We start from the raw sequence: 15692 nt of genomic DNA, 5'->3' as shown, positions 1-15692 counted from the left end.
AGTCTCTGCTCAAATGCAGGCCCTGTTGGCTTTACTCCTGGGCTGTGGCTGTGGTCTTCCCTCCTTCTAGTCTTTCTCCTTTTCTGAATATCCACTGCACGATTACTTTCCCCAAAATTTCTTCTTTGCTAGAGAGAAAGCGACGGCAGTCCAGGATGCTAACTGGGTCCAGTGCAGCTTCCCAGGCTCTGCGGTCCGGCTCCTCAGCGCTCTCTCTGCTGCTTTGCTTTTCTAGACCACGGCCTCTCGGGGAGGGGCTGCTTCTAGCCGGGAACTGGCCCGGACCCCTGCAGCCGTGCGACTCCCGCTGCCCCAGACCCTGCCCAGCCACATGGAGGTCTGGAGGGGTCAGTGTCTGCCGCAGCCCATTTTTGAATACATTTTAGGAAGCTCTGAACCATCAAATGTTGATTCCATTACTCTCTAGCCAAGTCTTGAATTGACCTAAGCTATTTTTTTTTTTTCAGCACAACTCAGGTTCCCTTTCATCGATATTAGTAGGTATTACGGATGCTTGAGGTAGCTTCGGGTTGGCTGCTCACCCACCACATCACTCCCAGGTTTTAAGTAAGTCGAGTCGCAGACCAGATTTTGCCATTTGTTAGCAAGCACATCCCTAAAGAGTTGTCACCATTTGTTCTATAAACTCAAGGAGATCCCTGCTCTCTGTCCTTTGAAGTGAATGAAAAATTCACTCGAAGCAGACATGCCAAAATTCCAGATATAGTGTTGTTGTGCACTTGTACTTGGCACCTGAAATCTAATTAGCCCTGAGTCTGGTCACGGATTTAGCTTACACTTGGGCCTGCTTGGATCCTTTCCTTTCTGTTCACGCCGGATGGGGAGTTTATCGAGTATTTTAGCCACTCTCTCATGTGCTCACTGCTTTTACTTCCACCAGTGAGAACCCATTTCTGACATACATCATGCCTCTCACCAGGTGACTGCTTCCCCCTTTTGGGCATTCACCTGGCTCTAACTTACCTATACTTGGATACGGATAACAGAAATACTTGTAGCAGCTGTCTCTGGCATCCTGAATGAAATGCTGCCCAGACCTCCTAGCACTGGGCTTCCTGGGTCAGAACGCCAGTTGACCATGCGGGTTGTAGTACCCACAAATACAGTACCACGTGGTGTATGTCGAAGTATTTAGGTAAACTTTGGACACGAGAACAACACAGTTGACAGACTAGTTTTGCAGGCTAAATCAGACAAGTGTAATTGCTTTATTTTACCACCGCCAAATGAATTTCTTGCCAACAACAGCAAAAATGAGAGGTTTTGTATCAAGATCTTGATGTTTGGTTTTCTCTGGGAAGATGGGGACATCTGCAGCACCGGGGGCATCTCTCTACAGCGACTCTCTTTTCCAGCTGGATGGCAAAAGCCTGCTTTAGACCTGGGGGTGGGAGGGCACTGAGAGTGGGCTCCTAGGAAGGGCCCAGCGCTTCCCAACGTCTCCCTACGCTGAGTCAAGCACCCTTCATCACTGAGATGGTGCTGTTGGTTTTCAGGACCCCCTCCCCTCCTTCTTCATATTTTCTGCCTTGAGCCTCTGTATGTATTTGAGTTTCTGAGCCTTGCAGCTATCAGGCAGTTTCTCTTCTTGTGCTTTGTTCATTCTGCTCCTTTGTCTGGAGGGTCATTTCCTTTTGGGTTTGTGTATCGAAACGTTAGCCCCATCTTCAAGGCCAGGTCCCAGGCTCACTTGGCAGTGGAGTGAGTCCTGGCCCTTACGGTCCTAGCTCCTCTGCTTCTGCACAGAGAGCAGAGCATAGCATTGGATTCTACATGTTGTTCTGTTGATGGTAATATTCTTAAAGTCAGGAAATGTATCCTTCCCATATTTTATTATGTACCTCTGTGTTTTTGTGTGCGTGTGTTTTAAATGGAAGTGCTGGGGATTGAACCCGGGACCTCGTGCGTGCTAAGCACGCTCTCTGCCACTGAGCTATACTCTCCTCCCAATTAGGTACCACTGTAAAAACATCAATGCTGTCCCCTCAGCCCAGTCAGAAGGCAGAGAACAGTAGCTTACTGATCTACCTGACAATTATTATAAAGCATATTTATACATGGTGAAAGAAGTAGGAGAGTGTTATAAATGTGAAAATAGTGTAAAAGTAGGCGTAACCAAGAAGCCTGCAAACAGCTCAGGAAAGTTAGTGCCTTGCTGTAGTCCCACAGCTGGGGAGAAGCTTAGTCTTCCTCCTCACCACGGAGATGTCCCACGCTGGCCAGCACAGCTGTGCTGTTTCCGGGAGGATCTGCCGCTCTCTAAATCAGGTAGCTACACTGGAGAACCCTGCACATCCTCCTCAGGGCTTAGCATTCACATTTCAGAATAAGATAATTCCCAAAGTTACTGAAGTCATCCACCACAAATTACACATAGGTGATGGATGCATATCAAACGAGCCACACCCTAACCAGAGGCAGCTGTGAAAATGCCCCAAGGCACCAAGAGGCAGGATGCAGAAGATGCTTCCATCATTACTAGGGACTAGCAGAGTCTCCTCTGCTGATGGTTCTACTCTTAGTGGAGGGAGTACTGGGATGATGACAAACCCTTGGGCAAGTGCAAAGGTAGCGCTTGCTGAGGGCAAGGATGGAGATGGGTTCAGGGGTAAAATAAAGTAGGTAGTTAAGGAGGGCGGGGGCTCCAGGTCTGAATTTGGGAGTGGTGATAGATGAGGCAGGAGAGGAAAGGGGAGTCAGATCTGCGTGCTGTGATGAGGGATTCTGACTTTATCTTGGGGGAGCAGGGAGCCATGAAAGACTTTGAAGGAGCGATCAGATCTGTAACACTGAAGGGCCGAGTGCTGAAGCCTGGATCTGGGGAAAGCAGGGCGCTTGTGGCTTAGGAGGCTGCCACAGGAATCTTGGCTTAAACCAGGGCGGTGGCAGTTGGGGAGGAGAGAAGTGGTTGGATTCAAAAGATGTGAGAGCCTTTTAGTTCCCAGGATGACAGCATTCTCTCTGGTTTGAGATGCAGTTATTCCCGGAGGCTGGCTAACTTTATGTGTAGTCTTGGGTTCCATGTTGCCAGAGAAATGTTCATTTGTGACCCAAGTGTATCTGGCTCCACTCCCTTTGGCTGGGTAGAGGCCCCCCTCAGCCATCAAGGGCGCTTTTCACCGCTGCTGCTCCGCCACCCCCTTCTCACTGTCACATGGACGCTGTCTCGACAGAATATACCCGTTTTCCTGTTTACACAAGCACACCCCATACTTCAGTCAAAATGTTCTCTTTCTCAGTACATATAAATCTTTCTGTATACACATTAGCCATACTTAGGAGCAAACTGTGTATTTATTCTGGAGTCACAGGCTGAGTAGATGTGAGGATTGGTGTTTTCTGCTTCTGGAATTTTTGTTCTGAGCTTTAAAGGCGTTTAACCATCTGTTTATGCCTTTAAAGTGAGTGTTCTAAGTGGAGGCTTTGAGTACATATGTGAGTCATGAAAGATATATCGAAGAGGTATTGTCAATAATGAATTGCCGCTATACATCTTCCTCAGCTGTTTCTCTAGGTTTAAAAAGGTCTAATGTAATCGGATGATGTTGTTAAGGAATTGGAAAGTCTAATGTTAACTATGGATTTTTATCAAGATTGTATCTTAGGAAGATACACACACACACACACACACACACACACACACACACACACACACACACACACATATGGGGTATAGAGTTGCTTCAACTGCGTCTACAAGATCTTATTTTTCCTTAAAGCCACTTCTACCCGTATCCTAAGTTATTTACAGAGGATATGTATATATTTAATATTATCATGTTATACAATTATTTTAATAAAAATGGAATGTTGAAGTTAACTTACGTTTTTGAAAGCCTTATCATACTTTTTCCTCTAGCCAAATTGAGTAGAGGGTTACAAATGGTTCGGTACACCTAGCTCTTCTGTAAGAGAATGAATTTTCTCTCCTCCTACCTGCAGGAAACCAGTTCAGTGGTTTCAGAGATTCCTTTCCACAAAGCTTCATTTTTCTGACTGTTCTATAAGAGTTCAAATAGAGTTTGGCATATATGTGCAAATTAAATGACATGGCATTTTCAGAATATGTTTTCACTCACTATTAATGTGAGAGTAGCAGTTGGAACAAAGACTCTCTTTGTCAGTTTTTATTCCTTTTACTTGTAGTTGAAATCCTGTTGGGAGTTGAGTAAATTTAAAGGTAAATAAAATGAAACAGTCAACATATTTCAACTTAGGAAACTGGTAACACTGGTGTTACTGCATAACTTAATAATGTAGATCTAAAGCAAATGCTAATATTTGACCTTGGTTTGTACTTGACATTGTTCTTTGGTAATTACTGTCATCTCAGTCAGTCATGGAAGGGGGCCAGCAGAGGAGAATTACGTGAGAGCAGTTTGAAGGGGCTCCCACCTCTTAGACTGCTGCAGGGGTCTGAGGTGCTAACTCCCCCTTTTTATTACTGTTTACCAGCTTACTGTGAGCTGCCCTTGAGTTGGCTCTTACTGGTAGGTCTTTACTAGCCCTAAGTAGTTGGTATTCTATTAACTAATTTCAACCGTGAGTAAAAATCAAAGCACAAACGCATGCATAAATAATTTCTGGGTATTCCCTGTCTACTTTCACATATACAAACGTTTTTGCATAAATGCATGCACATGTACAGTATGCCCAATTAATTCATCTTCTCACAAAAAGAACTTCTAATATATAATGGACGTTGAGAGGAATATTATTTCATTCTCCAAACCATTCTGTCTATACCTGTGAAAATTTTCCAGAAAGCAAGCGGTGAAGAAAACCAATCTTTGCTGACTGGACTTTTCCTTTGTGTTGATTGACACACGTGGACAAACCCGGGCATGTTGGTTTTATATACCTGGGCTTGTGGATTTGCCGTTAGGATTCTGGCCAAGGTGTTAGAGAGCACTGTTTAAGCAAAGGCGTGGGAGTATAGATGGTGAATGTTATTCCTCCTTTATATGAAAAAGAAGTCCACTTCCCAAACATTGATGATATGGAATTAAAGAGGTTAGAAAACAATCATAATAAAAGGAAAACATTAAAAGAAACTACATCATGTTTCAAAAGAAACATGCTAGTTGCACTGCCTCCAGTACTATTCCTATAAATGGTTTTCTAAAATGAATCTTAGCTAACAGCTAAGATCCTTCATATTTAACGTAGGGTGTTGGGAAGGTGTTTATCTCTTTATTGTGACCCCTTATGAGTGGTTGTGACTTCTGAGACCTCTTTGGTGGAAAACAGAGTTTGCTGTGCTTAGCTTTCGGACAGGCAGGCTTGCTGAGCCCTCCCTTACCTGCGATGGCTTCTCCACAGTGTGGGGGCGGCAGATGGCAGGGCTGCCCCGTCCCTACCTGGGAGAGCTCTGTGGTGTTTGGAACAAGTCATCACCATTGATTGCTAGGCTCATTCCGAAAAGAGATGTTCATAAAGTCAGAACTTGTTAGCAATAACATGTTACATAAAATAAGGGTGTTTTTTTTTTTCCTTTCAGATTTTGGGGTAAGTGCTTTCTTAGCAACAGGGGGTGATGTCACCCGGAATAAAGTAAGAAAAACATTTGTTGGCACCCCGTGTTGGATGGCCCCTGAAGTCATGGAACAGGTACAAAAAAAAATGATGTTTTGATTGTCATAGCAGTACATACCATTAATACACTTAACATTTCATTCAGATCAGCCATTTTATTAGACTGCATTGTGTAGATAAGATTTAATTCCCAGTTGCTGGGCCTTAGCAAAGTAGTATTGAAGTTATGCAAACACAACTGTGGACTTCTGATGTCATGTGGACCACATGATATGTGACATGCCTGCTGTATAATTGTGTTTTTTCCTGGTTCCTTTCTTAGGTGAGAGGCTATGACTTCAAGGCTGACATGTGGAGTTTTGGAATAACTGCCATTGAATTAGCCACAGGAGCTGCGCCTTATCACAAATACCCTCCTATGAAAGTAATTATTATTGGAAATTATATGTCGGGTTTGAAATACGATTTAACAGAATCTGTTCTCTAATTCTCTTAAATATAGTCATTTTTCTCTTCGACCTGAGGAGAGTTAGTGGAGAAATGCAGCCAAGTTAAATGCTGTCTTCTCTTCTCAGTGGACAGAACGGGATAAGAGTAGTCCGATTCCCAGCTCGGAAGCTTGCTTTGCACGCTCAGCACAGGAGAGTATGACCAGGTTGGTCCCTGGAGGTTGATGGCTGTGACCAGCTCTGGTCATGACCCTCTGATAGCAGAAGACTCCCAGCTCCCCAAGAGCAATCTAAAAATGGATTTAGTGATACCATCTTTGCAGGTGGATTTCTCAAATTTTGTCCCTTTTTTTTTTTTTAATGATCTCTAGTATTTCACCCTTGTTCTCGAGTGTCATGTTGACATCTCATCTGAAATAAGGGAACCCAGTGTTTTTAGGAAATAACATAATTTGGATACTATTTTTAGATTTTTGTTTTTCTTCTAATTGGCCTATGTCATTATTTCTGTTAGTTTTAGATGGTGGTGTCAGGGCTCGTATACCCAACTGGATTTTGTCTTGACATGGAAATAGTTGAGTGTACAGAGAATATGATCCATGTTCATTTCAACTTTTTCCTAGGATTTTATTGGAAGAGTTTAGGAGGATTAAAAAAAAAAGAAACCTCAGGATAAAAAAGTTGAATAATTCTACTGACTAAAATGTTAATACATTCTTAATGTAGAAAATTTGAAAGTACAAATAAGAATAAAAAAGAAGACAGTCATCCATAATCTCATCAATCACAGACAAGCCCTATTCAACTTTTAGTGTAGTTTGTTATTTTCTGTCTTTATCATAGACATATTTTACCATAGTTAAGATTTGGGAGGGGTTGTGTGTACTTAACCTGATTTTGTCAGCAGAAAATGTAAAACTTGAAGTGACTTCTCAGAGGAAAAGCACTGAAACAACTCTGAGGACTTTTTTCCCATCTGGTTTTTCTCTGTTTTTTCTTCTTCTTCTTCTTCTTTTTTTTTTTTTTTTTCTTTCCCACTTCTTAGTGTTTTTCACTTGAATCCCAGCCCTAAGTCTTGCAGGACTTCAGATTTCACAGGTCTCCCACTTTCTTCTGTTTGCTATTATCCTCCACAGACAGTAAACGTTACTTGAATCCTTCAGCTACTCACGCGTCTGAAAGTGCTTCGAGAGTCTTGGCATGTATAGTATTTGCGTATATTAAGGCCTATTTATGCATTAGTGTGGTTTTTTCATTTTATAGGTCAATTGTTTGCTACAAATTCTACCCTTTTTTAATAGTTAATAATTTTGATGTTCATGTGAAAGAGTGGACGTTTTTACCTTTTCGATGTGAAAGCTGTATTTTGAGGTTGTTTTGTCCCTTTCCAAGAGCAGCGTGGCCTTTTGCTTTGCTTATGGTTTTTACTAACTTATAATTGCATCCTGGTTATCTTTCAGTGTCTTACTGTCTCAATTTTGCCAAGCTTAAAGCAATTTTCTGTATGTTTTCTCATTTAAAAAAAAAAGAAAAAAAAGGAAATTATGTGTTACCTCCTGGGATGCTGTGGATTTATTTTCAGGGCTGGTAATGTGTTACAGAAGCCTTGAGTACAGGAGCTTCCTTACTTAGGAGTGACCTGGACACATGAACGTTCACTCTTTCTCTGCCCTGCGCTGCCCCTTTCCCTGCCAGAGCCCCAGCCTTCACTGAGCTGCTGCTGGAGCTACGTGCTCCTCCAGGGTGTATGAGAGCCAGTTCCCAGGAAGTCTGTCCGGATCCCTTTGGGAGACCACTCTTGACACGTAGAGCAGATTTTTTAAGTTCTGGGGGGAATAACAAAAAGGTTAAAGGGCACGTGAACAGGTTTGGGAAGGAAAATGAATACTCTGCGTACACACTTTCTAGAAAATGAAAATCATAGGAAAGCATGTTTGTAACTAATCAAGGAGGATCTTTGAGGCTTTGGTGAAAAATGAAAAACTCAATTGTAGCAGTTGCTGTCCTGAGATTCTATCTTTCTGTTTATTTCTGCTGCAGGTGTTAATGCTGACTTTGCAAAACGATCCCCCCACTTTAGAAACAGGAGTAGAGGATAAGGAAATGATGAAAAAGTACGGCAAGTCCTTTCGAAAATTACTTTCACTGTGTCTTCAGAAAGATCCTTCCAAAAGGTATGTCAGACTGAGTGGATGAGCGAATGACCTGCTTGGAGTCATGACAAAGCTTTGTTTGTGGATGGGACACAAGGCTGTGTGAGGACACCTGAAGGGGAAACCCAGCTCTTGTCCCCAGATTTCCAGCCTGTTAGTGGAAGACCAGCTTGGGCCCAGGAGGGAGAGAAGTGAGTAGGGACGGGGGAGAGGCAGAGGAAAATTTTTAGTGTTAATAAGATTCGCTGTGCTTGTTAGGTGTGGGCGCTGTCATCAAAGGAAATGAAGTAAAACAGAAATCAGAAGAAATTGGCAGCGGCACACTCAGGAGCTGAGCTAATACTCTGCACTGTGTAGGTTGAGCTGACCTCTCAGGATTTGAATATCCTGCCGGCTCCGGTCTAAACCAGGCAGAGCTATTGAATTTTGCATGAACTTCCTTTTAGCTGCAGAACAAGTTGTTTGTGCTGTTTAAAAGATTATCGGTAAAGAAGATTAACATTTTTTACATTTGAAAGATTAATCATATAAACAGAAGCAAAGGGTTTTAAATTAACTTCAGTATTTCCTCTTTGTTCTTGGGTTGTTGCCCTGCACTGTGGTGTGTTTTCTGAGTTGGTTTCTTCCTTCTTCATTTCTGTGACTTTGAAGTATCCCGGGTAGTGAGAATTGAGCCCAGTGTCAGAGAGGATTCATGACGCGAACCGCACGCAGACCTTGGCTGGGTAGAGTCCCTCTGTGGTGCTCGGCCGTGTGCGGCATTGCCCTGACAGACGGTGAACAGGGACCATACACCTCACCTGGAGAGGCTGCTGAGGAGGTACTGGCCACCCCCATCCACCCAAGGCTCCGACTTGATACTTAGATGCCAAAACATCACAACTGGCTTCTCTTCTGCAACTTTCTTTTTCAGAGAAGGACCTGGCTTTTCGAAGAATTCCTTTATTCTGAAGTTCTATATGAAACTGAAGTCTCTTGCCTTTACACCGTGCTCTCCTATTTGAGGAGGCCACCCTTCTCTAGAATAAACACAGTTTCCATTATCTTACCTGTTCTTTGCAGCTACTCTCTTCATTCCTTTACATTTTACTCAATATGTCTGAAATCTTCCCTATATCAATCTCCTTTCCCATAGAGCCAGGTCTAAAGACTCTCGTCTTTTAAGCATCTTGAAACTCTTTATTGTGAGAGGGGTGCAACGCTTGCTTGCCTTCCCCTTGTATTTGGTGTCATCTCCAAACAGAAGTTTTTGGCATCACCACGGAAACTGAATCTGATGCTCTGCAGCTCAGAGAAGTACTTGTCTTCCCGGTTAGCACTGGGTTATGATTGATGGTCTTGGTGGTTCTCGAACTAGTGAGACCCCACCTAGTAGTAGTGATGTGTAACATCGCACAATTCCAGCTCTTAAAAATAATTCGGCAGGGTGGAGTTGTTAGTGTGCTTCATGATACAACAGTACATTTCTTTAGGAGATTTGTAATTTGGTCAGAATAAATTAAATTAGACCGCCATACATGGTATTTATTAAGCCATCCTTATTTCTTAGTAATCTTGAAAGTCTTTCCAGGTTTAATTAATTATATGATATATATACCTCAGATATCAGGTTCTCACCCTCCTACCAAACAACAATAACAACACTTTTAGAAAAGAGCCATGCACCGTATATTCGAATTCTTACAAACTCTTTCCCTCAGACTGCTCTCCTAGTGACATTATTGGTCTACAAAGTATTAATAGCTTAAGGACTTCAGTGTTTTTTCTGTAAATCATAATCTGTTCTCACTCTTGCTCAGTTGTCCTCTGTATCGGAGAGTGTTAGTCGGGAAGAAATTTCCCAGGTGACTCTTTTGCTGAAACGATGTGATGTGGGAAGTTTGGGAGGGGAAAAGATCCATGAAATGTAAGAATGGGAAAAAGTAATATTGTTGAGTTATTTATTAGATACGATGCAATTTAAAACTATGTATCTGTTACTGAGTTAATAAGTAAACATTTAATTGTTGCATAATTCTGAAGGAAATCGTGAATCTTGCCTGCCTTTGCTTCTGTTGTCCAAGGATTCTTCCTCTTCTTCTGTCTCCCGTCCACCTGTCTTTCAATACTTAGTTCAGAGACCCCATCTTCTTCGAGTTAGAGACATCTGGGTGAGATTCCTAGCTCTGTTTTATCATCATCTGCCTGACTTAGTTTCCTTGGCTGTTAAATGGGCCCAATAACACCATGTCACAGGGTTGCTGTGAGGATGGGTGAGGTAGTGCCCTGAAAGAAGCCGGTAACACAGGGCCTGAGCATCCCGGAGTGCCCAGGAAATCAGGATCTCCATTTTTCCTGACCAAGTGGAGTGATTGCAACTCCTGGTTTTCCTGCAGTTTGTTGAAGTTGTGTCTCTTGTAGCACTTAGCACACTGGGTACATTGACTTACACATTCAGTTTCCTCGTGAACATTCCTCATTTAGGAGAATCTGTGCTTCTCATCTTTCTATCTTCATATCCACAGCGACTGGTCTGTATTGCATTCTTAGTGATATTTCCTGAGCAATTGCAGACAGTGGGAACTTGCAATTTGGGGATGCTGTGGACTCACTGAAAACAGGTACAGAGCTGTACCAGATTTGAGTGGGTTGAGGAATGAAGGCAAGAGTTTTGCCCATTTATATTTATTTCTGTCGCTAGCAGTCAGATCGTCTACTTGTAATCTAAAAACAGTTGAGTGGTACCAAAACCCTGGTCTTGCCTTTTAGCAATGAATGAAAACGTATCACAGGGGAACGGTGACTGGGACAGAATCAGTCCTGTGCGGGAGCCCTCAGGCTAGCTGAGAAGGAGCTGTGCTTTCTGTCAGCCTTGAGAGCTCAGGGAACTTTCCTATTCCAGGAGAGCTGGGTATTGGAGCTTTTTGCCTCCTCCAAGTCTGTGCTCTCTGCATTTGCATAGACAAAGAGTTGCTTATATTTGCATAGCAGAACATTTTGCTATTCTTAAAAAGTAAGCCTTAATCTTATAGGTTATATACTTCATATGGATAGCTACTGTAAAAGGAGCTGGCTTTTTTTTTTTTTTTTGAGCAAGAAAGGGGTGGGTGTTGCATAAATAAATCCATTAGAAACAAAAAAACTTGAATATTTCTTCTGGGGGGAAGGGCAGGGTGAAAGATGCAGCTCTGCCAGAGGTCAGTGTATTGTTAGAATTAAAATGCAGATTTTAGAACTGTTTAAACTGTATCACATTCATCCTGAATCCTTTGAAAATTATTTTAAGTCTCAGTGGGACTTTGGTTCATCCATATGCATTTGAATCCTTTAAGAGATTCTCTTCTGAGACTGTTGGTACTTGTAGACTCCTACATTGTTTTTAAGAATTTAAAATTGAATCATTATTCAAAGCCTGGGCCATCATTTTGGTTGCTGGGATAGCATTTTGGCATTTCTCATCAGTGTTTGTATTTACATTATGTCGTATTGCTTGATAATTGTTAGTGGCCACAGAGACATAATGGTGCATGCAGAATTCTTTCTTCAGTAGTACTTAGCTGAGGGGCTGGCAGCATCGATGGGTCCACATTAACCCTATGCTGGTGACTGCTATAGCATAAGAATAAAACACACAGAACACACAGAAACCCTAAAGTCAGTTGGGCCGCACACACCTTGGCTTTTCCCACACCTTCTGTCACTTTCTTTCCTGCCTTGTTGTCCTCATTCTTTCTGGTTCCATTTTCCCATACTTTCTATGGAGATAGTTTGGCACATGTGGGATTCGACTCTACAGAGGACCTGCTGTTTAGTTCTTCTCTGTGTAGAATAGTGACCTATTTAACACAAATATTAAGCCTGTTAAGAAAGGAATGTGGTTTCTTATTTCTCATTTCTTTCCATTTCTCATTTCTCCTGTCCTTGTGTTTCTGTGTTGATTGATGAAGGCTAAGGGTGGAGTCTGGAGAGAAGAGTTTTCTCTGCAGCATGCTTTTCCCCTTTTAGAGTTTTGGTTACCATAGAAATGACCTTGCTGTGGAAGGGGAAGTATTTTCCCAGCCCTGTATCTCCAGGTATGCCTGGCATTTCCCAGCCTCCTCTCTACATGGGTCCTACCCTTGACCTTGGTGTGCAGCAGGAGGAGGTGGTGCAGAGGAGAGAGGGAGGCATGCTTGGCTGCCCTCCTCAGTGCCTCCGCTGTGCGCAGATGTACCTCTTTCCTTTTTTTTTTTTTTTTTCATTTGTAGCATGAGTCTGGTTTTCATTGCATCACTCTCCTGTTCCTGCAATATCGAGCAGATGCTTAGAATTTGGTGCTGACTAACTCTTGCTCCAGGAGTTGTGGTTCGGTGCCCAAATGTCTGAAGTAGCATCACGTTTACCCCATATTTGATTGTGGTATGAAATTGAGCTGTAGCAGTTTTGTGGTCTGTGGTAGGCATTGGGGATAGAAAAAATAAATACTGTGTGGTCCCTGTCTTGGAAAGGCTTATAACTCGTAGAGTGGAGGCAGGGAAGTACAGGGACAGATTATTACCGAAAGAAGTGTGAGTGGGTTGTGTGAGCACCAAGGTGGGAACAGTGAATTCTCCTTGTAGGAGCTGGGAGAAGCATCTCTGAAGATGAATGACATTTAAATTGGTTCTTGACTGCTGAGCAAGGATGTGCCAGTTGGATACAAAAGATACTCAAGTAAGGAAAGTGGTGTGTGCTCTGTGAGACCATCGCTGCAGTTGGAGGATGGAGTTTGCGTGGGGCATGGTGGGAAATGAGGCTGGAGGAACCAGGCTCTCAGGCCACTGAAATCCACAGGGAGGGATAAGAAATTGGTTTTGTGTAGCAGCCAACTGGGGAGCAGTGTGGGTGATGGGCTGGCAGGAGGAAGAGAAAGGTGGTAGAGAGACCAGCCAGGAGGCTGTGTTGTAACTGTACTGGCCGGAGAGGATGAGGGTTTCAACCACAGCAGTGGCCTTGAGTTCCTTAATCATCTTGGTTTTCTTAGATTTTTTTTTTCTTTTCACTTTTAGAAGTTAAATCTTAAGTTATTTTTTATGCTTCTTGGTTTTTAAAATTTTGTTTCACGTTGTGAGGTGCCAGACATGCTCAGTCCCCTGTCTAATGGCTCCCCTCTGTGTTCTCCCAGGAGCCCTGTCCGTCCCCCAGCACAGGCCACACGTTTGAGTGTCCTGACCTTCCTCCTGCAGGCGGACAGCGTGCTCTGACTCTCACCCGCCAGCTCGTAAGCTGCTCGGGGTAGTGTTTCTGTCTGTGTAGTCATTAGAGTGCGCCTGGCACCGGCCGAGCACGATGCCTGACAAATGGCAGATGCTCAGTACGTGTTTCCCGAGAGAATGAAAGGATGGATTTGGAGTCACTGGAGGCCAGAAATTTTGCTGACAGTCAGTAAGAATTGTCTGCATTAAAAAAACAAAAACAAAAAACCCCGAAGTTCAATCATGTAAATGAATAGTATCCCTTTGAGTTCTAGTGCTTGGTAAACAAGGTACAAGGTACAAAGTCGTGAATTTGAACTGGCTTACTATGGAACCCAAAATGTACAACGTGGCCCAGCTCTTGTTCAGACCTTTATTCAAGGCAGTAAGCAGTTAGGGGCTGTGATTGCAGTGAGTATGGTGATTTGGGGTCTTTGTTAGGTACTGTAACCAGTGTTATGCTTGAAATTGAGGAAAAGAGCAGTAACAATTTAAAGAGAAAATTGCTTTGCCTAGAAATACAGCTTCTGGCCTCTGTAGACGTACACGGTTCGTACACTGTCGCACTTAGTGATGTTTCCTATTTCTTCTATATGCTTGGGTCTGGTCCCTGGAAACATTTTAGTGGAAGTTCCTTGTCCAGAGCACTGGTGCCCACTCTCTTCAAGTATGAGGACTCCTTTTAAACTTGCACCCCCTTAACATGTTATTCTTTGTCCCACGGCCTGAGAGGAGACCTAATGGTACTCAGTAACCACCCTCCATCCTCCCAGTTTTTCTGTGAGAAATTTAAAACATACAGAAATGTTTTTGCTTCTACACCAACACCTAGATTCAACAATTATTAATCATTTTCCATATCTGCTATACCTATTTATCTACATTTTATTTGCTGAACAGTCTAAAAATAAGTAACAGACTTTAAACATCAGCTTACATTCCCTACAAATAAAGACAAGTTCCTACGGAACCACAGGACTTTTCCACACCTAAGTAAATGAGCAATGATTTCCTAAAACTGTCCCATACCCAGCACTTCCACATGCCTCTGCTTCTAAATGTCTCTCATAGCTTCTCCCCCTCCTCTTCAAACCCAGGATTCAGGAAGGGGTCACACGTTGCATTGGTTTTATGTTTCTTTAAGTCTGTTTTAATCTAGAACAGTCCCCTCACGTCTCCGCTTTTCTTCTACGACACCACCTTTTTAAAGAGATCAGGACAGTCGTCTTGCTGACTGTCCTGTGCTCTAGGTTCACGTGATACTTCCTGCATGGCCGCTCTGTTCAGAAGGAACTGTCGATGAAGGGAGCGAGTCTTTATGGAAGAGTGCCAGTTAATAAATGTAGGAGGAGTGATAGATGTAGAAAATCAGTGTCCTGCCACCTCCCATGAAAGATGCTAAAACCCATCAGGTGAAAGTTTCTCCGGAACAGGATATTCATACAATGCCAAAGTATTATCCAGCAGAATGCTAGCCAAGTGCAGTGGGGAAAACTTACCTTAACAGTGGAGAGACCTCAGGCCTGGGGACCACGTAGTTAAACTTAGCATGACTCCCCGTGAAATTACCTATCATCATGTGCCTCCCAGGTGCATCACCTAGGACGTACTCCTCCCCGAAATGCTTGAGTCAGCCCAGCCAAGCCTTCAGGCCCAGCTTTATGGGAAATACAGGTTAGAGAAACGAGTTAAATGGCATCATGAGGAAACAATCAGACCAGTCCTGTCCTGCTTTTATATGAATTTGCATTTTATTACCCACTGTCACATTTACCCTCCTCTGAAAAGCAGTAGTCTGTGTAACAGGGTTACTCGGCGGGGAGACGACTTATACGCATGATGTGTGGCCCCTTGCAGGAACTGCCACTCTCAAGGACTCACGGGACAAATCATAGAACACTGTGGACTGTAGTTTCTTTGATAGGCTCACACTGCAGCCTTTTCAGCTTCTTAATAAATATAGGACTTTAGCTCACAGATGTGTCAGTCTGCCACCTTTCAGAAACACTGAATTCACTGAGCAAAGTGTAAGGATGAAGGATGGAAAATTGATCGTGCCCCACATATTTAACTTCCAGGAGTTTATGTGGTTTGCAGCAGAGGTGTTTGGAAAGAACTGGAAAATTGGCACTGTTTTATTTGGTGCCACCTTCTGATTAATTTCGTTTCTGGTTTTGTTATTCCTGAAACTGGGGTCTTCCAGAAAGAGTCTAGAATTAAGTTGTTTCATCCAGGCAGTGTCTTTATTGAGTGGTCATTGTTTCAACTCTCATTTATTATTGATCTTTCAGGCCCACAGCAGCAGAACTTTTAAAATGCAAATTCTTCCAGAAAGCCAAGGT

At 43.0% G+C, this 15692-nt stretch overlaps 1 protein-coding gene across 2 annotated transcripts in view; it reads left to right on the top strand.

Annotated features, from left to right (window-relative positions):
* Positions 1-15692, top strand: part of STK39 (serine/threonine kinase 39) — a 254238-nt gene that overhangs the window by 89512 nt on the left and 149034 nt on the right. For both annotated transcript variants that reach the window (XM_072961102.1, XM_072961103.1), the window contains exons 6-9: positions 5522-5631; positions 5879-5980; positions 8046-8179; positions 15642-15690. In XM_072961102.1, coding sequence (XP_072817203.1) covers positions 5522-5631; positions 5879-5980; positions 8046-8179; positions 15642-15690 — 395 coding nt within the window. The remainder of the gene's footprint in view (positions 1-5521; positions 5632-5878; positions 5981-8045; positions 8180-15641; positions 15691-15692) is intronic.

The sequence above is a fragment of the Vicugna pacos genome, chromosome 5, assembly GCF_048564905.1.
Source record: "Vicugna pacos chromosome 5, VicPac4, whole genome shotgun sequence".
Taxonomy (NCBI): Eukaryota; Metazoa; Chordata; class Mammalia; order Artiodactyla; family Camelidae; genus Vicugna; species Vicugna pacos.
The sequence above is the reverse complement of the archived record's forward strand: the minus strand, read 5'-3'. Positions and strand labels throughout refer to the sequence as shown.